The sequence below is a fragment of the Pseudorca crassidens genome, chromosome 16 (genome assembly GCF_039906515.1).
Source record: "Pseudorca crassidens isolate mPseCra1 chromosome 16, mPseCra1.hap1, whole genome shotgun sequence".
In the NCBI taxonomy this organism is placed as follows: domain Eukaryota; kingdom Metazoa; phylum Chordata; class Mammalia; order Artiodactyla; family Delphinidae; genus Pseudorca; species Pseudorca crassidens.
In genome coordinates this window covers 31,659,515-31,685,537 of record NC_090311.1, presented here as the reverse complement: position 1 = coordinate 31,685,537, position 26,023 = coordinate 31,659,515, and the positions used below count along the sequence as shown (strand labels likewise).

Sequence of the window (26,023 nt, the reverse complement as noted above, 5' to 3'; positions counted from 1 at the left end):
AAGAGTGTTAGTCTGAGAATGATTGATCCAAGTAGTCATCTAATGACGTCATAAAGGGTACATAAAATCTGAAGAGAAATCGAAGGAGTACCCACTGATTATTTTTATGAATTTGCACCTCTCATCTAGACTCTGTGCTGAGTTTTTGATACATGAGCATTTTGTTAACTAGTGTTCTCTCTGAAAAGATATTTTGATAGGTCTCATTCAGCTAATTAATACAGTTAAAAATAAATATTTAGTGAGGTATTTAGCTAAATATTCAAAACTAATAGAGTCACCAAGATATTCCAATAAGCTGGAAATGAATTGTACCTTAATATATCTGCCTTTTAAAATACAAGTGCAAAAACTACAGGACTTAATCCATTTGATTGAATTTTCACATAGCAATTGTGTGGGAGAACTTAACAGATGAAGACCATGAATTAATAAGGTCAGAATATTTCCTAAAACAAATATTGAATATTCTAACTTTTAGTTTAATATGACCATTGTTTTTATGAATGAAGGAATCAACTCTGAAATTAAGATGTAGATCATTGAAAAAGTGACTTGATTTATAGATTTCTACTTAATAGACAGTTTTCCAACAGTATTGTATAATTTTTGAAGTCTGATCTAGCAATATCAATTATATTTCACTAGAGTACTATCTATTACTGTACATAAAAACTCTACATTTGTTTTTCATGTAGCATGGCTCTCTGTATAATATAACATTTGGGGATCATTATTTGTAACATGTTTTTTATTATTATTATTATTTTGATTCTTAGGAACCCAAAGTAATTTCTTAGCTGATTTTTACTTTTCTTCAATTTATTCCCTTATGTGCACATAAACATTTTCTCCAATTTCCTGGTAAATTGTAAAAAGAGAAATTTGGTAGGTCATGTTCATGCCCTTCTAAAATGAAAGAGGAGAAGAACAGTAGGGAGGAGGAGAAAAGGCCAAGTGTTACAGAGTATGTCCATTGGTCTCCTACCAAAATACTGATTTATAATGTATGTATCCTTTTAGTCCGTTGGTGTGAAATGTATGGCTCTGCTTGTTCTCAGTGGGTTCAAACCAACTTCAGAGTAGTGGGAAACTCACTGACATCCAAGGAATTCTGAAACTGGAATATGTCCCTTTATATGAGTATGAATCTCACTTAAAGAACAAGGAGAAGTGCTGCAGACAGTATTGGAGAGTAGAAAGGATCCTCAACCTGGCAGCATTCTGCTATTTTTCCCTCCAGTTTTTTTTAAATTACACAAGTAATACAGGAGTACATTCTCATTGTAAATGATTCAGTGTAGAAGTTTCAAAGTGTGAAAGACCCACTTCAATCTTTACCTCATGGTTTGAACTACAGCTTTAAAGTTCTCTTTTCATGTATCTGTGTGTATACATACGCCATGATAGTTTTCAACATAAATTGGATCTTCCCATATGTATTATTTGGCAACTTCGTTTTTTAAAACTAATTCTGCATCTTGGAGCTTTTTCCATATCACTATATATAGACCCATAATATACCTGTATTTTAATATGTTTAATCACTTCCCATTCACGACACTTAGGTCATTTCCATCTTTTTATGATTACAAATAATAAAGCAATGAACATCCTTGTACCCATATATTCGAGCACACAAGTGAAAACTTCTTTCACACAAGTGAAATCTAGGCTAGATTCATAGAAGTGATATTTTTTGGTCAAGGGTAAGGGTGCATGAAGTTTAAATTTTATTAGAGAGTAATGAATTGCCTTTCCAAAAAAGGTTTTCAGTTTGAATTTCCACTGACAGTACAGGACAGACCCCACTTCCCAGAGTTCTAACCAGTAGTTGATATTATTTGCCCATTTTTCTGTAGCTTTGTGTATCTTTATAAGAGTTTTCATATATATACACATATACGTATATACACATGTACACACATACACACACACACTGGATGTAAGTCCATACAAGATATATGTCTTTTGAATATGTTTTATATATTTTTGTCCCATTCTGTTTCTTACCTTTCAACTTCATTTTTCTTATCTCTTGGAAATATTTAAAATTTTATGAAGTCAAATCTGTCAGTTTTTTTCTTTGGGGATTTTAAGTTTTGTTGTTCACTTACTACGCTTCCTAGATTTGTATCAATTAGCATACCTTTGGTTACAACTCACAGAAAACTCTCTCTCAATTGCTTTAAACAATAGGGAAAAAGTATTACCTTCTGTATCAAAAGTCCGAAGTTAGGGCAGCTCTACAGTTGGTTAATTTGATGGCTCAACAATATCATCAACAACCCTGGCTTTTCTCTCTTTCTAACCTTCATCTTCAGAAAGTTGACTTGGTTAGCTCTTCTCATGGGAACTAACAGAGTGGCTGCTCCAGCTGAAGGCATGCTGGCCAGACACACAATATGCAGCCTAGAGTCTCACTTTGAGAGCCCTCTCCAACCTTTCCCTTATACCACAGCAGATTTCCCCTCATGTCTCATTGCCTAGAATTATATCACATTAAAATGCCTAAACCAGTCACAAGAGAGAAGAATGACATTGCTACAAATGGCTAGACTCATCAGGGTTTACGTCTAAAATAAATGGAAGAAGATTGAGCAACTGAACAAAATTGGGCTCTGCCTACCAAGAGAAATGAGTATTCAAGGGCGACCAATAGTGTCTGGCAAACCAGAATTATAAAGATGCCTTTCTAAGGATGCTCAGCATCACTAATCATTAGAGAAATGCAAATCAAAACCACAGCGAGGTATCACCCCACACTGGTCAGAATGGCCATCATCAAAAAAATCTACAAACAATAAATGCTGGAGAGGGTGTGGAGAAAAGGGAACCCTCTTGCACTGTTGGTGGGAATGTAAATTGATAGAACCACTATGGAGAACAGTATGGAGGTTCCTTATAAAACTAGAAATAGAATGGCCATATGACCCAGCAGTCCCACTACTGGGCATATACCCTGAGAAAACCATAATTTGAAAAGAGACATGTACCACAATGTTCATTGCAGCACTATTTACAATAGCCAGGACATGGAAGCAACCAAAGTGTCCAGTGACAGATGAATGGATAAAGAAGATGTGGCACATATATACAATGGAATATTAGCCATAAAAAGAAATGAAATTGAGTTATTTGCAGTGAGGTGGATGGACCTAGAGTCTGTCATACAGAGTGAAGTAAGTCAGAAAGAGAAAAACAAATACCATATGCTAACACATATATATGGAATCTAAAAAAAAAAGGTTCTGATGAACCTAGGGGCAGGACAGGAATAATGACGCAGACGTAGAGAATGGACTTGAGGACATGGGGAGGAGGAAGGGGAAGCTGGGACGAAGTGAGACAGTGGCATTGACATATATACACTACCAAATGTAAAATAGATAGCTAGTGGTAAGCAGCCGCACAAGGAGATCAGCTCGGTGCTTTGTGACCACCTACAGGGGTGGGATAGGGAGGGTGGGAGGGAGGCTCAAGAGGGAGGGGATATGGGGATATATGTATACATATAGCTGATTCACTTTGTTATACAGCAGAAACTAACACAGCATTGTAAAGCAATTTTACTCCAATAAAGATGTTAAAAAAAAAGTCTTTCTATATATTCTCCTAATAATGTGTGTGTGATATGTAATTTCTAGCTTTTTATTCTATCTAGAGTTTATATCTGTGTTTTCTGAGGTCAGGCTTCAACTCAATTTCTTTCCCCTAAAAGGTTAGCCTATTATTTCTACTGATTTAAAATTCTGCCTTTATTGTAAACCAGCTTCACATATTTACATAGATTTAAGGACTATCTACTCCACTGACTTATTGGTCTGTTTCTGCCCTGTTTTAATTACTATGTTTAATTATTAAATTATGATGTGTAAGGACAAGTGCCTCCTTATTGGTTTTTTCCTAGGATGTATTTGCATATTCTTATAGAGTTGATCTTCCATATGAACCTAAGAATTAGCTTGTCAACTTCTATTTTAAAGATCCTATTACCAAGGCTTCCCTGGTGGCACGGTGGTTAAGAATCCGCCTGCCAATGCAGAGGACACGGGTTCGAGCCCTGGTCCAGGAAGATCCCACATGCCGCGGAGCAACTAAGCCCGTGCACCACAACTACTGAGCCTGCGCTCTAGAGCCTGTGAGCCACAACTACTGAATCCCGCGCACCTAGAGCCCATGCTCCGCAACAAGAGAAGCCTGCACATCTCAATGAAGAGTAACCCCCTCTGAGAAAGCCCGCGCACAGCAACGAAGACCCAACGCAGTCAAAAATAAATAAATAAATAAAATAAATAAAGATCCTACTACCAAAATAATCTAAAAAAAAAGAAAGTGGATACATGTATATGTGTAACTGATTAACTTTGCTGTACACCTGAAACTAATACAACATTGTACATCAACTATACTCCAACAAAAATTTTAAAAAAGATCATATTACCATTTTTATTGTAATTGCATTGTTATATTAATTTTGAAAGAAATTTTATCTTTATAAAATTTGGGTTTCTTCATCTAGGAATGTAGTATGTCTTCACATTTGTTGAGGTCTTCTCTTATGTCTTCCACTAAAAGTTTATATCAGTTGACTCTAGTCGTGGAGTTGCCAGAAACTGTCGCTAACTGCGATAGACGACTTCTGCACATTTTAGGGTTTTGTTTCCTCCGGTTTTATTTCTCTGTCGATATTCTCTGTGGTTATTTCTGTCTGTTTTATACTTTCCTCCATATATTTTGCTGATTTTATTTTACTTGTTATCCTATGTTGTTATACACTTATTTTATAGTGAGATATAGATGTGTTGATATAATTATAAAATACATGTATAGGTATGGTTGTGATGATGGTAGTGGATATGATAAAGAGAGATAGATATCTTTTCTGTAACCATGGGATTTTAGATAGAAGATAAGATAGATGCCTGTGCTCAATATATCATCTTGATTGATTGGCATTTCTTTATATTAATTGATTAATTACTTAGAAGTTTCAAGGTATAATGTTTGTTTCTTAGACAAATATTGAGGCTCTTCTCAGTTCTGCCCCAAGGTGCTTATATAAAATATATTTTGGAAGACAAGACAGTAATATACAAAAAGTTATACACTTGTGCTTCTGCTGCTCATACCTAGACCTACAGGTGAATTGGCATGATGGTAACAAGTGGATGAAATGTACCAAAAAAGCTCTTTTCTTTGTTGTAGCTTAAAGCACTGAAGGATGCTACCAAATTAGCAAACGAAAATTTGGAAACAAGCCAGCTGACCAGAAAATCTTTACAGGATTATTATTGGCAGATAAGGTAGGTTTTAGGCCATTCATGTATTCATCAAGCATTTATTAAGTAATTTCTTTAGACAGAGTATAGTACAATGCTATGGATGATATAAAATAAGAAAATAACAATATCCTTACTCTTTTTTTAAAATTAAAGTATAGCTGATTTACAATATTTTGTTAGTTTCAGGTGTACAGTAAAGTGATTCAGTTGTATTTTTTTCAGATTATATTCCATTATAGGTTATTACAAGATATTGAATATAATTCCCTGTGCTACACAGTAAATCTTTGTTGCTTGTCTATTTTAGGTATAGTAGTTTGTATCTGTTAATCCAATACTTCTAATTTGTTCCTCCTTCTCTCCTTCTCCCCTTTGGTAACCATAAGTTTCTTTTCTACATCTGGAGTTTGTTTCTGTTTCGTGTATAGATTCATTTGTATTATTTTTTAGATTCCACATATAAGTGATGTCATATAGTATTTGTCTTTCTCTTTTTGACTTCACTAAGTAAAATATTCTCTAGGTCCATATGTTGCTGCAGATTACACTATTCCATTCTTTTTTATGGCTGAGTAATATTCCAGTGTGTGTGTGTGTGGCTGTGTGTGTGTATTTTTTTTTTCTTAAGCCAATCATCTGTTGATGGGCCCTTGGGGTTGTTTCCATATCTTTGCTATTGTAGATAGTGCTGCTATGAACGTTGGGGGTGCATGTATCTTTTCGAATTAGAGTTTTCATTTTTTCTGCGTATATACCCAGGAGTGGGATTGCTGAAGATCCTTAGTCTTTAGGCAATTATAGAAATGGTTCCAACCTTTTGTAAAAACTCATTTTTGTGTAAGAATATTTCATAGAGGTGTCACATGAAAGTAGTTTTACAGTCTATTTTAAAAAAATACATGTTGATTAAAAACTACTATGAGCTTATTAATACCTTTCAATTGACTTGGATTATATTTATCTCAAGTGTTTGTATATGTTTGAGAATTAGTCCACATACACATATGTGCAGGATATATTATTAATTCCATCTAAAAACAATACTCAGATAGTATATAGAGTTAAGGACCCCTGTAAAAAAACGTGATCTACAAGTTGGGAATCATTGGCTGATAGACTTGTTGGGAAGAGAAGTTAGGAAAGAATAAAATAACTGGAAAAATAATTTCAGGACAACACATGATTATGTGTCAAGGAATCTTCAAAAGCAAGAAGGCTCTCTGGGAGCCTTTTTTTGGGTAGAAAGTTAAACTGTGCACAAAGATATGACAACTGTGAGAGTGATTTGATAGTTAAAGAATTTCCCTGACTCTCTGCCCATTGACCTGAAATGGCTCTACAAGCTCTTAACCACTAGAGGCAAGTTGTTTTAAATAATTGGTTTCCTAGAATAACCTAGTTAAATGCAAACAATATTACTTGAGGAAGTTGACATATGTCTTGTACAAGTACTGGCACATAGTGAACTCTCAATAAATGTTAGTTGAATGAATGAGTGAATGAACAGAAACCTTCAGTATTTACAAAACAAACTAGTGTTATTTATAAAATTAACTACAACTTAAGGCAAAGAACAGTCATGGCATAAGGAACACAGAGCAAGTAAGGAAGGATTGAGGAGCAAAGAGAGTGGTAAATATGTGGGTAAGTCTCAATGAACAATCATGTAGTGATATAATGATGTCTTACAGTGTATAAAAATATAGAGAGAGTTAAAATATAAAACTTTTAGGGCTTCCCTGGTGGCGCAGTGGTTGGGAGTCTGCCTGCCGATGCAGGGGACACGGGTTTGTGCCCCGGTCTGGGAAGATCCCACGTGCCGCGAAGTGGCTGGGCCCGTGAGCCATGGCCGCTGAGCCTGCACGTCCGGAGCCTGTGCTCTGTAACGGGAGAGGCCACGACAGTGAGAGACCCGCGTACCGCAAAAAAAAAATAAAATAAAATAAAACTTTTAGAATGGAGTAAAGAATGGAGAAGCATAAATGTAATTAAAGATACTTGCATTGACTAGGAGGAGAAAAAGGTAAAGCTTAATATTAGACTTCGATAAATCAAGGACTTAGATTTTAACTTATGACCTCTAAAGAGAATTTAAAAATATGTCTTCCAAATCAATTGAAGAGGAAAATGGTATAATAAGAAAATACTCAAACTATCCAAAAGAAGGCAAAAAAAAAAAAAGAGAGAGAAAAGGGACTGTAGAGACTGATGAGACAAGGGGAAAGCGTAAAAGAAAATGGTGGAGTTAAACCTAAATATATCTAAGTGAGTTAAGTGATCCATTTTTATCTAGACTGGATTAAAATAATTGGATTTTTTTTCTGGAATTTTTCTTTGTGGCACTTATGTCCGAATTTTATTTTATTTTATTTTTATTATTTTTGGCTGCATTGGGTCTTCGTTGCTGCGCACGGGCTTTCTCTAGTTGTGGCGAGCGGGGGCTACTCTTTGTTGCGGGGAGCGGGTGGCTTCTCTTGTTGCAGAGTACGGGCTCTATGTGCATGGGCTTCAATAGTTGTGGCACATGGGCTGAGTAGTGTGGCGCATAGGCTCAGTAGTTGTGATGCACAGGCTCAGTAGTTGTGGCACACGGGCTTAGTTGCTCCGTGGCATGTGGGATCTTCCTGGACCAGGGCTCGAACCCGTGTCCCCTGCATTGGCAGTCGGATTCTTAACCACTGCTCCACAAGGGAAGCTCAATAATTGGATTTTTAAAAATCCAGTTATATTTTATTTAGGAGAGACTTATCTAGAACATAGGGATATAGAAAGTTAGAGAACAAAATAATGGAAAAAAATGCCACATAAACACTAACAAAAGAAAGCTGGCATAGCTAAGTTAGTATAAGATAAAATAGATCTTTAAGGCAAAAAGCTTTACTAGAGCTAGAGGGCCACATCAGAGTATATGGTTTAATTCACACGTGTGCATACACACACACACACACACACATATACATATATGCATATCATAATATGGCTTCAAAATATATAAAGCAAAATTTGACAGAAATATAAGGAAAAATAGAAATTCACAAATGTATTGGGCAATTTTAACACATTCCTCTCAGTAATTGATGGAATAAATAAACCAAAAATTCTCATTAAGGATATAGAAGATTTGAACAACATGCTTAATAGACTTGACTTGGTGTATTTGTAGAATATTGTACCTAACAACTGCAAAATACCACTGTCTTCAAGAACACATGGAACATTTACAAAAATTGACGTTATGTTATCTCAACAAATCTCGGAGTCTCAATATATTCAAAGGATTTAAATCATTTAGTGCAGAAACCCAACATAAAAATGCAAAAAATATTGCTAGGAAATCTCCGTATGTATGGAAATTAAGAAATACAGGTCTAAATAATTTGTTAACCAGAGAAGACATCATATTGATCATTGGAAAATGTTTTGAATTTACTGATAAAAAACTAATATGTATCAAAATTTGTGAGATACAGCTAAAATAATTCTCAGGAAAATTTGACTATTTAAATACATATATTAGAGAAAAAGAAAGGTTGAAAATTAATGAGCTAAGCATCTTTCTTAGAAAGCTAGGGAAAAGGATAGAAGGAATGAAATAAATAGAACAGAAATTAATAAGAAAGCTAGGATAGAATCAACAAATCCAGATGTTTGATAAAAAATTGATAAACTCGGGACTTCAGTTTATGAGGTTATATTATCCTTGAAATTAAAACCTAACAACAACACAAAAAATACTGCAACCCAATTTCATTCACGAAATATGCTAAACAGAATTTTATCAAATAATATAGCTAAACTGTGGTCATTCCAGGAATGCAAGGATGATTTAATATTAGAAAATCAATCAGCATAATTTACCATACTATAGTGAGTTTGCAAAGTCAGGAAACCAGTAATAGTATATTACTTCAGCATCCAAATAATCTGCTCACTACCCGTCAGGCAAAGTACCTCTAAATTTGAAGCAATGGTTCTAATTGTTAATCTGAAAAAATGTATAAGAAATATACTACAGAATGTCCAGAAAATCTGGAAATACATGGATGTTAGCAGAGCACTTTTGAGTAGTGAAAAATCTTTAAGAGGTATGAATCTCTAAATGGAATTTCATTCTCTACATCAAGATGTGGGTAAAATGAAAAAAAAGGAAGGGTGGGGGGCCCCAGAAGAGTTAGTACAATACATTCTTCCAGGCCATTTGTAATGACTTGTACTGTAGTTCTAATCCACTAACATATTTTTAAAATTTTATTTGTTTTTGGCTGCATTGGGTCTTCGTTGCTGCGCGCAGGCTTTCTCTAGTGTGGCGAGCGGGGGCTACTCTTCATTGCAGTGTGTGGACTTATTGCGGTGGCTTCTCTTGTTGCAGAGCACGGGCTCTAGGCATGCAGACTTCAGTAGTTGTAGCACGCGGGCTCAGTAGTTGTGGCTTGCGAGTGCTAGAGCACAGGCTCAGTAATTGCGGTGCATGGGCTCAGTAGTTGTGGCTCATGGGCTTAGTTGCTTCGTGATATATGGTATCTCCCCAGACCAGGGCTCAAACCCATGTCCCCTGCATTAGCAGGCAGATTCTTACCTACTGCACCACCAGGGAAGCCCCACTAACATATTTTTAATCTAACATTATTGTAGGAATACAAAACAGCTCTATGACTTAGAAAAGGAAAAGGACTTCTCCCTACTACAGAGTATATTATGGACTTGGAAACAGATGAAATCCCTTCGACAACGCCAAGGGTTTACAAGCACCTCGATAAAGTTGCAGTTTCAGAGGTGAGTGGCTGCTCTATTTGTCCTTATAGGTCTCCTGAGGAGCTGCCCATGAATAACTGGGAATTCAAAGTAACTTGGAAAAGAAAATCCAGAAGCTAGTCAACTATTTGACATAGTCAACAAAGAACTTGTATCTTGAATGTGTAAACAACACTTACAACTTAATAAGACAACTCAATTTAAAAATGGGCAAAAGATTTGAACAGACACTTCATTAAAGAAGGTATATGGATGGCAAATGAACACAGGAAACAATGCTCAACATTATGTTATATCAGTAGGGAAATGTAAACTAAAACCGCAATGCGATACACTACACACCTATTAGAATGGCTAAAATCCAAAAAAAAAAAAAAAAAGAGAAAAGAATAGAGAGAAGAAAGAAAGAAAAGAAAAAGGCAATAACAAATGCTGGCAAAGCAACAGGAACTCTCACTGATGGCTGGTGGAAATGCAGAGTGGCGCAGCTACTTTGGAAACAGTTTGGCACTTTTTGATAAAGTTAAACATAGACCCAGCAGTCATACTTCTAGATGGAACATGTAAGTCACAAAAACATATCTAGTGGAGGAGATAGTTACAAATTAAAAACTTTGCTTGCAAATCACTTCTTAAGCTGTTTGTGAACCCACAGTGAAATAACTGGTTCTCTCCCACAAGCCGTTGTCCTGGGTCTTTTGTTTTTCAAAACTATAAAAGATTAGTATAATTTCAGGCAATTAAGAAAGATGTTTAGCTTTGTTGATTTTTTTTCCTGCTGTAGTAGTTTTTAACAAAAGTGCTTCTGACAGTTTCTAAACCTAACCCAGCATGGACTTTGTTTATCTTAGGCTCCTGAATTCATGTAAACTTGCTGACTTGCCTCTCATATTTTAAACCGGTCTAATACACTCTTGCATTATGAACCCCTCTTCAGAAAAGGAGAGTCACAGATGCAATAAGCTTGTTCAGAACAGTAGCTCTGGACCAATATTCCTGCTCACCACCTACTCTTATTCTACGAAACTCCAATCCCACTTGAGGCCCTTTGCATTTGTTCCTTCTGACATTTACCATTCAACTTTCCCCGTGGACTTTGGCTTGGGTTTGCCTCTCCAGATTGCTCCTGTAGACTTCTGAACTAAACCCCACAGTGTCAGTGATGAGTTTGGCCGCACAGGACTAGCTAGCCCCAGCTACACTAAAATGGGGCATTTCACTTGATCAAAGTATCATTCTTTTTTTTTTTTTTAACATCTTTATTGGAGTATAATTGCTTTACAATGTTGTGTTAGTTTCTGCTGTATAACAAAGTGAATCAGCTATATGCATACATATATCCCCATATCCCCTCCCTCTTGCGTCTCCCTCCCTCCCACCCTCCTTATGCCACCCCTCTAGGTGGTCGCAAAGCACCAAGCTGATCTCCCTGTGCTATGCAGCTGCTTCCCACTAGCTATCTGTTTTACATTTGGTAGTGTATATATGTCAATGTTACTCTCTCACTTCGTCCCAGCTTCCCCTTCCCCCTCCCCATATCCTCAAGTCCATTCTCTACGTCTGCATCTTTATTCCTGTCCTGCCCCTAGGTTCTTGAGAACCATTTTTTTTTTAGATTCCATATATATGTGTTAGCATACGGTATTTGTTTTTCTCTTTCTGACTTACTTCACTCTGTATGACAGACTCTAGGTCCATCCACCTCACTACAAAGAGCAAAGTATCATTCTGATCAACTAGAAAAGCTGATGTTTGAAGGCGCTCCTGGGAACTCTGTTTCCAGGCTAGGTGTATCACCAGCAACCTCACCACAGGCCTTCACCTTGTGAACCCTAATTGAATAAGCTTGTAGCCAGGCCTATGTGAAAGACAGTACTTATGACAGGAAGACCTGGGACCTAGACACTAAGCTCAGCTTATCTTTTCTTCATATATTTGGTTTTGGGCATATTGAATTTGATAAGCTTTTGAGACATCCCTAAATAAAGCAACTGAATGGGCAGCTGGATGTATGGTTTATACTAGAAAGAAAAATGCTGAATTTTTATGGCAGAGTAATAGTAATTGAAGCCATGCATGTGCATGAGTCTGCTTAGGAAGAGGGTAGAGAATGAGATGAAAAGAGGGCCGAGAGCTAAATCTTGAGAAACTGCCTTGAATGGCTTGATAGAGGAGGAGAAACCAGAGGAGGGACAGAGAAACACCAGTTAGAGTGTTTTGCCACAGAGGCAAAGAAAGGGGAGTATTTTAAATAGGAGGGAGGGTTAATAGTATTTAATGCTTCTGAAGTATCAGTTAAGTCTAGGACTAAAAATGTTCATTGGATTTCCTCACATGGAGGTTACTGATTGAGAAATTAGAGCAGGTTTGATGAAGTGATGGTGGCAGAATAAAATAGCAGGAAATTGAGGATATAGTCCTGTCTTCTCATTCAGGCAATACATTTTCCTTGTCTCACGTTACCAACACTACATTAAACTTAGAGAAACTGCCTGGGTAAGTAGCCACAGACCTTGTTGTAATTTGGCTACTGAACCCAAACCACAGCACTGGTAAGTAGCACGGTGAACCCAGATTCCTGTATATTGTCTTCACCTGTGTTCTCTGTTAGGCTCCTACTTACCTGGAAGGGATCCAGATAACTGTCAAAGGGGCTTTTAAAAGATATAGAAAGAGCAATCTATTCAAGCAGGAAAATCCATGTCATTTCCCAGAGCTACTGAATAGAAAGGAGGAAGCTATGGAACCAAGATCACTGTCTCGGTGATCTCCTCAAAAAGAGACTGCCTGTTAAAACACCTATTGTCTAAGTACTGTACATTGCCTAAGTTACTCTCCACTGGAATCACTTGGGAGAGATCTAAAAACCACTGTTATGATTTAGTTGGTATGAAGTATGGTCTGGGCATCAGGAACTTTAAAAATATCCTCAGGTGAGTTTAATATGTGACAAAGTTTGTGAGCCATTGGATTAAACAATAAGTTAAATGACTTTTATATTGATTACCCTGAATCAGAGGAAAACAATAATAATATTTGTTGAGTGTTTGTTATACTCCAAGCACTGGACTGAGCACTTTACATGAATGAGTGCATTTAATTCTCATAACAACCCAATTTTCAGATGAGAAAAGTAAGGCATAGAGTACTTAAGTAACTTGCCCAAATTCCATAGTGTCAGTAATGGGTCTGGGCTTCAACACAGGTAGTCTGGTCTCTAGCCCATATAGGTAGTATCTACACTAGGTTCCCTATATTTTACTGCAAAAGGCAAAAAGCATATGATATTTTACAATGATAATGAGATATACTTCACATACCATACAGTTCATCCATTTCAAGTGTACAGTTCAATGGTTTTTAGTATGTTCACACCACTGTGCAAGCATCACCACAATTATCATTTTATAACATTTTAGGCACCCCCCCCCCCGTAGAACTATCTTCCTATTAGCAGTCACTCCTCACGTGTGTAGATATAGTTTTTGTTTTTCTTGGGTATATACCTAGGAATGGAATTGCCGGGTCATATGGTAACTCAGTGCTTAACATTTTGAGGAACTGCCAGACTTTTCCAAAGCAATTGCACCATTTTCTATTCCCAACAGAGTATATAATACTTAATCAAAGAATCTCCTTTTTAAAAGATTAAAAATAAAAAACTGAACTTTGAACTGAAAAGAATAAAAAGTCAACTCCCAGACCAATTATTTTCTGAAAGGGTTCCAGAGAACTGGGGTTTTGCTGGACTACTAATAGAAGAGGAATAATAGTAATACCTACTTCATAGGGTTGCTGTGAGAATTAAATGAGTTAATATGTATAAAGTACTTAGAATATTGCCTGGCATGTACTTAGTAAGTACAATGTAAAAGTTAGCTGCTGCTACTACTAGTAGTAGTACTGGTGGTAGTAGTAGTAGTGGTGGTAGTAGTAGTAGTTGTTAGTGGTAGTGGTGGTGGTGGTACTAGTTGTAGTAGTGGTAGTAGTAGTAGTTGTCGTCATTGTTGGTGGTGGTACTAGTTGTAGTAGTGATAGTAGTAGTAGTTGTCATTGTTGTTAGTGATGGTGGTACTAGTTGTAGTAGTGATAGTAGTAGTGGTAGTAGTTGTCATTGTTGTTAGTAGTGGTGGTGGTGGTGGTAGTTGTGGTAGTGGTAGTAGTAATGTCATGAACTGCTTACTGTTTATGCATAAACCCCAAGGAGTATAACTGAGATTTACCACTTAATATTCCTATAGTGTCCTGCCCTTACACATGGTCATGTTCTCACAGCTTAAAAAATATGGGAGGGACTTCCCTGGCAGTCCAGGGGTTAAGACTCCATGCTTCTACTACAGGGGGCATGGGTTCAATCCCTGGTCGGGGAACTAAGATCCTGCATGCCATGTGGTGCGGCCAAAAAGTTTTTTAAAAATATGAGAGGAAGCAAAATGAGAGGAAACATGGCATGTGCCCTTAAATTTGTGTCTTCCATCCCCCTTGGTTACTCATTCTCACCAGAGAGGTTTCTTGATGTCCTTAGAAAAGGCTGAAGACACTAAGTAGGGAGAAATCTGTGAAAACTAAGAACAAGTTTATGAAATTTTATGTATATACATATATATGTGTGTGTATCATATTGATAATTTCCTTGGGATGTAAAATTATTTTATGTAAGAAATTGTGGGGTGTGTGTGTGTGTGTGTGTGTGTGTGTGTGTGTTGGCAAGATATCTAACAACTCTCAAATCCATTATTCCTGCTTTAAATAATTCTATTTATTATTAATTAGGATGAAAATGAATAAATGTGATGAACAAAAACAAGAATTGTCAAAAATATATGAGACTCAGAAGAAAACTGAAGGAAAAGCATTTAAGAATGGGGAGAAACAGGAGGTATTTATATTGCAAAATAACATTCAACTCATCTTAACTAGTTATAATATTTGTTTGGTAGAATAGGAAATCTTGGTATTTGTAACAGTTACCCAAGAAAATGACAAATATAAGAAATAAAGTTTAATTTTAAGAATAATTGTCCTAAGCAATGAACTTACATTATAAATTATATATTTATTTTTCTGTTTCTAGAACTTCTCATATTTAGCTTCAGAATTTGAAGAAATAGATATTGAAAGGATAAATCCAATTACCTTGATGCCACAAATTTCTTTCACAGCAGAATTAACAAACTTATCTAGATGTTCACTGTAAGCATTTTTAAAAGATTATTTCTTCATTATATATTGTCTAGTAATTGTATTGTTTTTTTAATAACGTTAGATTTCTTGAGTGAGTACCATATACCAGGCACTTAGCATGCTGAGTTTAAGAGGACACAGCAAGCCTGTTGACTTAGAGCCACTTCCTTGAGGTTATTGAAGACATGGGGTGTGTGTGTGTGTGTGTGTGTGTGTGTGTGTGTGTCTTTTAAAAGTTAGAAAATATTTTTGAATTCTCAATTCAAGCTCCGCCACCCCCATTCCTAAGTCTCTCAGCTTTCTCCTCTCATGAGACATAATGGGTAAGTGCTATAATCTCTTTAAGTTATAATTTAGTAAAATAGCTGAATGATTTATGGTACCTTAATTTTAGTTCTTTTTGTATTTTTGAGTAAATGTCTTTTTAAAAAAACACTTGAGGGGTAGGAAAGGCTTTTATCCACATATAGGCAAATGTTATTGGGCTCAAATATTATTTGTCCTCTAAAATGATCATATTTTAACATGTTGAGGTACATTTTGAAAAGAATAATATTTTATATCTGGTTTGCTTTTCAAGGGTCCAATAAAGGTTTATTTAATTTTTAGGCATGAACAAAAGAGGAGAGCCAAAATTCAGAAGCTTAAATATTTTATTAAAATATTATACAACAATAAACAAGTTTCTTGCACTTCAGTATCTCCCCTACAGTTTGATTTTAAAGTCATGTTTCAACAAATTTTCAATATTCAGTTAATATATTGGCCTGAAACAATTTGCTTGGAGGTATGCCGTTGTCATTTAATTTTGTATCTTATTTTATGACATACATAATTTTAAATTTCTTGTTAGTTACTGTTATATGTGATAAGTAAGTTCTTTTATATTGAGATGACTGATCTATATGGATAGACATTTATAAATAATATATTTATAATTCATCAATAGTCTTTTATTAATAGCTGTAAGTACAAAATTATTTGATTTGTAGTTGTTCTAAATACGTCTATCCTGCTGAAATTCTTGCCAACCCTAGATGTGCAGCATTATTATTCATTTGTTAGTGAGGTGGAAGAGGGTTGTTTAAACTATGAGTAGTATAGCTATTGTAAGTGTTGAATGATTTCTCCAAATTGCCCCAACCTTAACTTGGTGATATCAGTCTCGATATATTTGTTCATCTTTTAAAAAAATTTTGGATCCCTTTAAGAATCTGATGAAAGAACACACATACAGCAGACCCCTGATTCCTGCCCAAACACCCCACCATAAGAATTCCTTCACTAAAAGAAGAAGAAAATAGGATGATGGAGAAAAATTAGAGACAGTAAAGGAGTTTAGACAAGAAGTCTTGCTGGTTAATATAAGGGTTAAACTTGTACCTAGAGCTGAAAGAAAAGTTAGGAGGGAATAAAGATTTGTTAACTAATGAGAACCGGCTGTATAGCACAGAGAACTCCACTTCACTGTACAGTAGAAACTAACACAACGTTGTAAAACAACTATACCCCAACAAAAAAATAAAAATAAATAAAAGTAAAAATAAAAAGATTTGTGTATGTGAGTGTGGGGTGGAGTTTGAGGTGTGGGGAGAAGATTATTATTACAAATCTAAATCAAAGTTATTTTTCAATGCCTAAAATAATTTTGTGCTATCCCTGATCAAAAGCTGTATTCATTTTGTTCATCTGAGCTGTCAAGTTACTATCATCTTAAAATGTACCTCTGTTGAAATTTTTATTTAAAAAATATATTGACTATACTTTCCTACTATTGTACCTAAAATAAATTGTGATATAATAATCCAACCACTTGAAGTTTAAAATCTGCCCCCTCCCAAAATAGATAAGTGTGTATTTTGAATCCCTCATCATCCCATGAATTAGCACATGATCTTAACAAAACAAGAGGCAGGGAAAGAAAGGAATCTATCTAGGGATAAGTTGTACCATTAGCAGTGCAAAACTTGCTAAATAAATCTATATGCCCTAGACTAACATTCTAACCTACATTTATAATTTTCTTCCTACTATTCTTCTTTACTCTTTCTTCACTTCAGCCAAACTGAACTGCTTGTTTTTTCCATACATTCTTGCAACTTCCTACTTAGAGTTTTGAATATTCTACTTTCTCCACTTATAATGCCTATTTTCATTCTTCACACTCCATCTCAGCCACACAGTGGTGTTGATAGCTTCCATTAGGAGACAAGTCTGTCTCTGGGGAGATTCCAGGTAGAATTTGCTACCTTTACATTTGCTACCATCCAGGATCTGGCCTCCAGCTCTGCAGTCTCAGAAACTGGATTTAACAGTTCCATGAGAATGCATCTACATACCCTAAATAAATTTACAAGGACGATGTGTAAAATCAGATTACGAATTCAATATCTGAATATATTTATCAGTTCGTTGTCTCTTTTTAGTCAATTTACTAATTTACAGTAAGAAAATTTTTTCACAGACCTAAATACTTTAAGTCCATTAGCTATAACCCCTACAAACATTTCTGTATTTAGGGAGGCCTTTGTCAAAGGGACCAATGTGTTGGGTTAAATTCACTCTTACAGGGACAGTATTTAGATGACCAGAAAAAATTTGCCTCTTCGTCTTTCCTTTTCCCCTGCTTTCTTGGTTAATCAACTATCCTTTTGATTGGTACATTCTTTTTTATCTTTCACGGGGCATTTACCACCCCCCACTGTCCATTTCCTTCTTCTTAGAACACATACCACTGTTTCCCCAAACACTAATAACACAGTATAAGTCAAAATAAGATTTTTCTGTTGAAAAAACTTTAGATTTGTAGTTATGGCAGTGATGGAACTATAGTAGAAAGCACAGCATACAGAATCAGAAGACCTGGGTTAGTACCCAGTGGACATCTATGGAACAGTCTACCCAGCACCTCCCTGACTCATTCTGGGACTTTTCCTCCCTTCCCTGCCCCATAGCTTGTTTAACCTGTCCTTGGATTCCATGAGCCAGCACATCTCCCCTTTTCTTAAGCACTTCACCTGGGTTTCTATCACTTTTAATAAAAATTAATATAGTTTCATATAGAGACTCCATTTCTTCATTTACAAAGTGGGAAGAATAATACCTATTTCCTATAATTTTTATCAGGTTTAAATGAGGTAAAGAATTTTAAAAGTGCTACACAAAAGTGAGTTATTCGGGTATTGTGTTATAGGTAATATATTCACGGAACTGTATTTGTAATCCTTTTATTCAATTGATTTTCTTTGAAACCAGTAAAAGGCATTATACTTTTAAACACCTAGGATTATCTACTTTTCTCACAATCATGTGGATCAAATGCTATAGAGCAATACCTATTTTACATTCTAGTATTTTTAAAAGAATTATGTTAGTGATGATCTTTATTTTAGTTCTTTTTCTATTTTGTACTTTCAGTGATTTATCAACCATTTCTTTTATATTTAGGTTTATGAAATAAGTAAAAGGACAAGCTTATTGGCAAAACTACATTTACCCTTACCTAAAAACACAGAGCTAAAAAGCAAAACTGTTTTGGAATATGTAGAATTTAGCTCTGATCAGCTGGTCATACCTGCATATGGAGAAGTAGGAAGCAGTAAGTTTATTAGAAATGTTTCTTCCCTCCTATTTTCTTCATGAGTTCCATATCCTAAATGACCCTGGGTCATTTATATGAATAAGGAATCCTATATTTACAGTATTAGGTTAAAAATGAATTAAGTTCTTCTTCCAGACATTAAACTAATTTTTAAAACTTTGACTTGAATCATCTTTGGGATATCTAAAATTCGGGATTAGCCCCTTTGCTTTTCCTGGGACATCTGAGACAAGGGCGCTATGCTCTCTGGAACGTGAGCTCCACTCCTGAATGCGTAGGCTGCTCTGCCTCTGCCTATCCTTTAGTAAATCTTAAAGATGCTCCAGGACAGGTTGATTCATCTTTGAACTGAATAGGGGAGGGAGGAAGAGAAAGAGAGAGAAAGGAAGAGGTAAAGGAGAGAGGAAAGAAGAAGTGATGTTTTTGTTTATTGTTGTTCAATTGATTTTACTCCTCCTGCAATTAAATTTAAGTTAGCATGTCTGCCAGAATGCTGTCATTTCTCTTCTCCCCCAGCTCCCTTCTCTTTCACCTTCCTAGGGGTTTTGCAGTTGCTGCATCCAGCTGGTAAAAAGAAAGGGAGTATGAATGAGTGAGCAAGGAGGAGAGAGAAGAAAACAAATAGGCAAAGGAACCAGGGGAGAACAGAAAATGAGGGAGGAATGTAGTCTGCTTAGACAGAGTCCAGATGAAGCAGAAAATAGGGTTGTGGAGACCCAGCAGAAAAGACTTAAGAGTGAAAATTTTAGGGAGCACTAGGAACTTGGCAGAAGTTTCAAGGAGTATCGTTAAGCTCTCTGAAGACAGAAAGAAGATGAGGAGAGGGGGAACGCTCAAGAATGTAGGAAAGGAGACACACAGTAGCTCTTTTTCTGCTGCCAATATTTTTTTCTTGCTGGCAGCCACTCCCAGAAAGAATGGGTTAAAAACTTCTGTGTCCAGATAAATATGTTCCTCTCTCTTTTGTAGTCTGTTTGAAGCAGTCTACCTGAGGGATCTTAGATGTGAGGTGAGGGAGAGCTCTAAGATTAGAGCCTATGGTCGACATAAACTTTGTGTTCCTGAGGTTCCACAAGTAAAAGTCTGGGAAAAAAACTGTAATGTGCTCAGATATTCATTTGTTTTTAATGCCTTTTATAAATAGATGTGCCCTTTCTTCTTGAGGGAAACGGAACTGAAGAACTTTGTCTTTTGACTTCAGGAAAACTAAGCTATTCTCTATCATGGGCCTTAGATGAAAATGGTGTTCCTCTGACACCTATGTCACAGTCATTAAGATCTGCTTACTGCAGGTAATAAATGTTTATGCTTGAAAAATAATGCCAGTCCTCAGCAAAGCATCTCACAAGACCTACAAAAGGGAAAACTCTAGAAACAGTTTAGTTTACTTGGATGTTGCTTTATTTTTTATTTGTATTTATAAATATGTAAAATATTTATATATTTTATTTATAATCACTCTACTAAGACAATAAGTATCTTTGTAGGTAAGAGAATGTATCTCTTCAATGCTTAGGATTAGAGCCACATGGATGATGAGAGAGGCAGTTCCACAGTCCTTAAACTGTAGGCAAAGGCCAAGACTCCGAAGGATTTTACTTCTGGGACCTTTATATCTCCCAGTCGTTCTGGATTATGAAAGAATCATTTTTTGCCTTATCAATTTGCTGGAAGAAATTGCTGGACATAGAAATTTCATCTATATCCCAGGACTTCCTAGGGGAATTGGGATTAACTGCTAGACCACATCCACAAACAGGATTACTAGAAGTAAAGTAAAATTCTATAAAAACGATGATAATGCTGGCTTACCTATTGTGCTATGTTTGAGTAAGACGGTATATATAAAGGACCAAAAGATCCCATCATTTAAAAATTAGTGAATGATAATAACAAGAAGATAGCCTTTACCCTCCCCATCTAAACACATATTTTTTTAAAAACCATGGCTATATCCAACTATATGACATTATGGGAAAGGCAGAACTATGGAGACAGTAAAAAATGTGAGTGGTTGCCAGGGGTTAGGAAGAGAGGGATGAACAGGCAGAGCACACAGGATTTTTAGGGCAGTGAAACTACTCTGTATGATACTATAATTGTGGATACATGTCATTACATATTTGCCAAAATCCATATAATGTAAGACACCAAGAGTAAACCCTAATGTAAATCATGGACTTTGAGTGATAATGATGGGTCAACATAGGTTCATGGATTATAACAAGTGCAATTCTTTTATTGCAACAAACATAATAAATTATAACCCTGGTGCAGGATGTTGATAGTGAGGTAGGCTGTGCAGGGTGTTTTAGGAGAAAAATGGACAATTAATAAGGGTAATTCATTTTGGAACTAGTGAATAAGCTTTTAATATGCTGAACCATTATTTTCTTGTGTTTCTTAGTATTTCCCTAGCACAGTCCCCACTGCAGCTATTTTTAATCTTTGCCTCATCATACTATTCTTTGCCTTTTTCTTGGAGTCAGGTGTTTGTTCTCCTCACTCTAAAGCTAGCTTTTATACAAGTAATTTGGAACTTTCCTTCGTCTCCATTAGGATTCTGCTGACATATTTATATCCTTTTCTTATCTTTTCTTCAACTTTTCCGTTTCCTACGCTATAAGTCTTTTGTATCCAAGAAGCTTTCTGTGCTTTGAAACAAAGAAAAATCCAAGCGTTTGATTAAACCCTGAAAACTCTTTCTGGTTGTTTTTCTCGCCCAAGTCCTCATATGGGTGGTCTACTGGTCTGCATACATTGCCTCTACTTTTAATTCACACATTTCGTCCTTAACCCAACTCAGTTATTCCTGAAGGCTACCAGGGACCTTCTGGACATATTCATTGGCCTGTCCTCCTCGTTTTGCTTCTTGAAGTCTCTTGTCTCATGGCTTCTGTGATGCTGCACTTAACAGTTCCTGTTAGTTGGGAACTCAAGTTTCTAAAAGATTGAGAGTAATTCTGCAAGATTGGAACAGATGACAGGTTTCAACAGGGAATGAATTGCAGGAGAGGTTTTCAAAGTTCAAAGTCCTTTCTAAAGTGAACTAGAAGTAAAACTTTACAGTTGGGGCCTCTGAGATCAGAGAAGGAAGTTACAGAACTCTCCTCCTCTACAGTTGTGGGAGCCCAAGGACTGGTGAGGAGCAGTGGTTCTAGGAACGGGATGGGTGCTCCAAAAGGCAAGATTGACTTGTGAGAGTCAGAGCATGGAGCCACAGGAGAGCACAAAGAAAGTGTGTTCATTCACTGTTTCACTCACTCATTCATTCATTTATTCATCAACTACTGACAGAGCCAGAGACAAAGAAGTGAACGAAAAGAAGATCTTAGAATGCTTCTGTGTAACATTAGGCACACCTCTCCAATCCCATGTTGTCTAGAGTTTTTGTTTAATACATTTTTAAAACATAAAACAGTTTTTCTCACACTCACTAGTTAATTATTTTCTGATGTGGTTAATTGACTTTTATGTTTGCCTTCATTTCTTACCTCCCACGACTTTCATTCTGGATTTACTTGCTGAAAGTTGCTCCTTTCATGATTCAGTTTTCATGGCTAGCAAGCTTGTTTAGTCTTTGTAGATCTGAAAATGTATTTATATTTTCCTCCTTCTTGAATAATTGTTTAGATGGGCATAAAATTTGAGGCTGATATTTACTTTCCCTATTTGAAGCTATAGTTGCATTATCTTCTGGGATTTGTCATAGCTGTTTAAAAGTCTGCCATCAGTTTAAACATTAGTATTTTGTACATTGTCTTTTCTCCCTGGTAACTTAAAAATTTTTTGCTTAATTCATAGAGACAAAGCCAGGGGCTGAGGGGAGGGAGGAATGGAGAGTTATTGTTTAACGGTACAGAATTTCTGTTTGGAATGATGAAAAATTCTGGAAGTACATAGTTATGGTGGTTGTACAATACTGTGGGTATACTTAATATCACTGAATTATATTACTTGCTTAGCATTTGGTTGTGAAGGAGGGGGTGCAGATGACTGAGGAATTTTGCCATAGCCCACAGCTAAACACCTGTAGGGCCAGCTGGGGGAATCAATATAGCAAGGGCAGGAAATGTTCTGTGGTCTTTATTACTTCCTGAGGCAGAAATCTGGAGACTACCTTGAAATACAATTACAACCTGAGGCAGAAATCTGGAGACTACCTTGAAATACAATTACAACCTGAGGCAGAAATCTGGAGACTACCTTGAAATACAATTACAACCTAAATTTTTTAGGCTATAATGGGATAAGTTTCTCTCCCTAATCTATTCTTTGACATTTAAACTGTACCTCAGCCTTTGTTCTCTAGGGGACCTGGGCTAAGAATCTTCCCATGAGAAGGAAAATTTGTTACATGATGGTGTTAAGGGTGTCAGGCCCTAGATATCTCTTATGACAAAGACCTTAAAACAGTTTAAATATGAGAGCAGACATAGGAATTAAAGAAAGGAAGAATACTCACTCAAACTTTATCTGTTTGTAATTTTGCTTAACATCCTATCATACCATACATTGGCTTTGTTAGCAATAGCTTCCAAAGATTCATCGTAAAAATATGAATAGATACTGATGGAAAGTAGACAGTGTAAAATGTATGTCCATGTTTGGGTTGACATTATTGAATCTGAGTCAGAACTGTATTTCTGGAATCCTAGTTTATGGACTGGAATTTTTCTTGAGTACTTTACAGAAAGGATCTTAGAAATCTTCTAGTCCAAATTGCTCTAATTCTACATGATGAAACAAATTATCTGTGAAGAGAGAGATTAAATAACTGGGATAATTGATGGCTGAAAATAAACCCTTACTGTTTAGGGTTGAATTCCTTCTTCACTTAGCCTATAGTTGAGGTCACTAAGGATGCATTATGAGTCTAGCCCATCTTTTATAGCTCTCTTGACTTCTGAAGATGGCCTCATATGACCAAAGATATTCTTCTGGCCCTTACTTCCCAGTTAATTGTATTACATACTCTATATTATGTTTCAACTGTAAAGATATAGCCTAAAGATTCTTTTTATATTGTGGACGTTAGATAGCAAAGATGAATATTTACAGACTTTACCCTTAAGAAGCTTACTTGTCTCTTAAGGGAGGGGTAGACATTTATCAAAAAGCTATGATACACAGCTAGGTGGTTTGTGACCACCTAGAGGGGTGGGATAGGGAGGGTGGGAGGCAGGGAGATGCAAGAGGGAAGAGATATGGCAACATATGTATATGTATAACTGATTCACTTTGTTATAAAGCAGAAACTAACACACCATTGTAAAGCAATTATACTCCAATAAAGATGTTAAAAAAAAAAAAAGCTATGATACAGTTAGAAAGTGAGAAGAACCAGGAAAGATATCACATCTAAACCTTCTATTTTATCCTTAAACACAGGATAAGCTTTATCTTTAAATACCTGGAATGGGTAGGTTTTACCCCATATAACAGATTTATCACCTGCATATTATATAGAAGTTCACAAAATATTTTCCTTTATGTTAGTGTGTTTAGGGATGTAGATGCAAGAGGTGTTCCTGGAATTCCATGGCTTATTAATGCACAGAAGCTTTTTGAATGGGCAAATGAGGTCAGAATTGACCCAAATAATCCAGAATATTCTGATTTAATGGAATTTGTTATGGTAAGTTACAGCAAATATCTGTACTGTAAATATGTTTTATTTCTTAAGCTCTACACTCTTACACTCCTCCACAGTTTGCAGTGTATTTTTCTAGGCATTAGGAGGCATTAAAAGTAAATCTGAGGACAGATAGAGTTTTCAGACAGTTTATAGTATTGTAAGGCAGTTAGAAATTCAGCAACTGAAATAATTACTACCTTAGGCCTGGTGATTGGTACTCTGCCACTATTTAGCAGCCCTTGCTTGGTGCATCTTGCATCCAGGCTGACATCTATTGTACATCTACTGAATGCCTGCCATATTATTAAACGCTGAGGATTGTAAAGATGATTTATAGATACACTCCTTCCCTCAAAGACTCTATTATCTATTCACTTCTACTCCTCCTTACAGCCAACTGAACTGCTGTGTGTGCTCCAACAGGCTTTCTTCATACCTTTATTCATGTCGTTCCCTCTGTTTAGAAGCGCACCTATAGCAGCTGTCTTACCCACCCTGCAAGTCTGGGTAAATCCTTCCTTGGCAACCTCAGTTAGATATGGGCTTTTCTTCCCTTGCCGTCCTGTTAACTTTTTTTCTTTTTATAAACTCTTATGGCTCTAATACCATTTTGCCTTTTACCTTAGTTATTTGTTCATGTGCTTTATCTTTCCTTGTGGAACTACAACTAGTAAATCTTTGTCTCTCTTATGGCAGCTAGCACTTTTCCTTGCATGTACCATGTACTCACATTTACATTTATTGAATAAAGCAGTGCATGCATAGATTATTGCAATTAAGTTTCTTCAGATCAGAGCTTCTCAACTGATGTGCTGAATTGATTACATGTGTATGGAAATATTGAGCCTCTGTCGACTCATAGGGCAACCAGACACAAAAACTCTCCTCTTTTAACCCACTGTGCAGTACAGATGTTTTCATTTTCTGTATAAATCATGACCAGGAAAAGACTGAGAAACTTCATAGGCCGGATTCTGCCTTTTTTTTTTTCAGATTTTCTGTACAGATTCAGTTGCTCCATTTCCTATTTTTATTGCAACTCTCATATCTCACAGTTAGGGGGAAAAACTGTTTTGAAATAATTCTTGAATTTCAAAAAATTAATATTTTAAGTAAAGACTTTACATTATTTGTGTTTTATAGTACATGAAACATAAAGAACAGGATATTCCAAAGTATTTTCGTCTCAAACAGTTGCAAGATGAATTTAACTTTGTTTCTGAAGAGGAAATGAAAAAGAGTAAACGGTTCCAGCTATTGCAGCTTAGAAATGCAGGTCAATTAGATGTTTTCCTTCTGCCGCAAATGCCTCTCTATGACAGAGAGATTCCAGATTTACTCTTCCAGGTACTTGGTTTCTATTTGAATATAGTTTATTCTATGATAAGTTAACGTTTTGCTGCTTTAAATCTATCTTAATTTTTTTTTAAACTGATAATCTGTAGACAACAATTTTCCCCTCTTAAAATTTTTTTAATTGAAGTATAGTTGATGAACAATATTTATATAAGTTTTACAGGTGTACAATATAGTGATTCACAACTTTTAAAGGTTATACTCCAT

The 26,023-nt window shown here is 36.0% G+C and overlaps 1 protein-coding gene across 1 annotated transcript in view; it reads left to right on the top strand.

Moving 5' to 3' along the window:
- CC2D2B (coiled-coil and C2 domain containing 2B) overlaps positions 1 to 26,023 on the top strand; it is a 96,082-nt gene that overhangs the window by 23,880 nt on the left and 46,179 nt on the right. Inside the window, exons 11-19 of the mRNA XM_067709881.1 lie at positions 5,209 to 5,306; positions 9,918 to 10,058; positions 14,811 to 14,916; positions 15,112 to 15,230; positions 15,831 to 16,008; positions 18,669 to 18,819; positions 19,967 to 20,114; positions 24,322 to 24,460; positions 25,604 to 25,807. Coding sequence (XP_067565982.1) covers positions 5,209 to 5,306; positions 9,918 to 10,058; positions 14,811 to 14,916; positions 15,112 to 15,230; positions 15,831 to 16,008; positions 18,669 to 18,819; positions 19,967 to 20,114; positions 24,322 to 24,460; positions 25,604 to 25,807 — 1,284 coding nt within the window. The remainder of the gene's footprint in view (positions 1 to 5,208; positions 5,307 to 9,917; positions 10,059 to 14,810; positions 14,917 to 15,111; positions 15,231 to 15,830; positions 16,009 to 18,668; positions 18,820 to 19,966; positions 20,115 to 24,321; positions 24,461 to 25,603; positions 25,808 to 26,023) is intronic.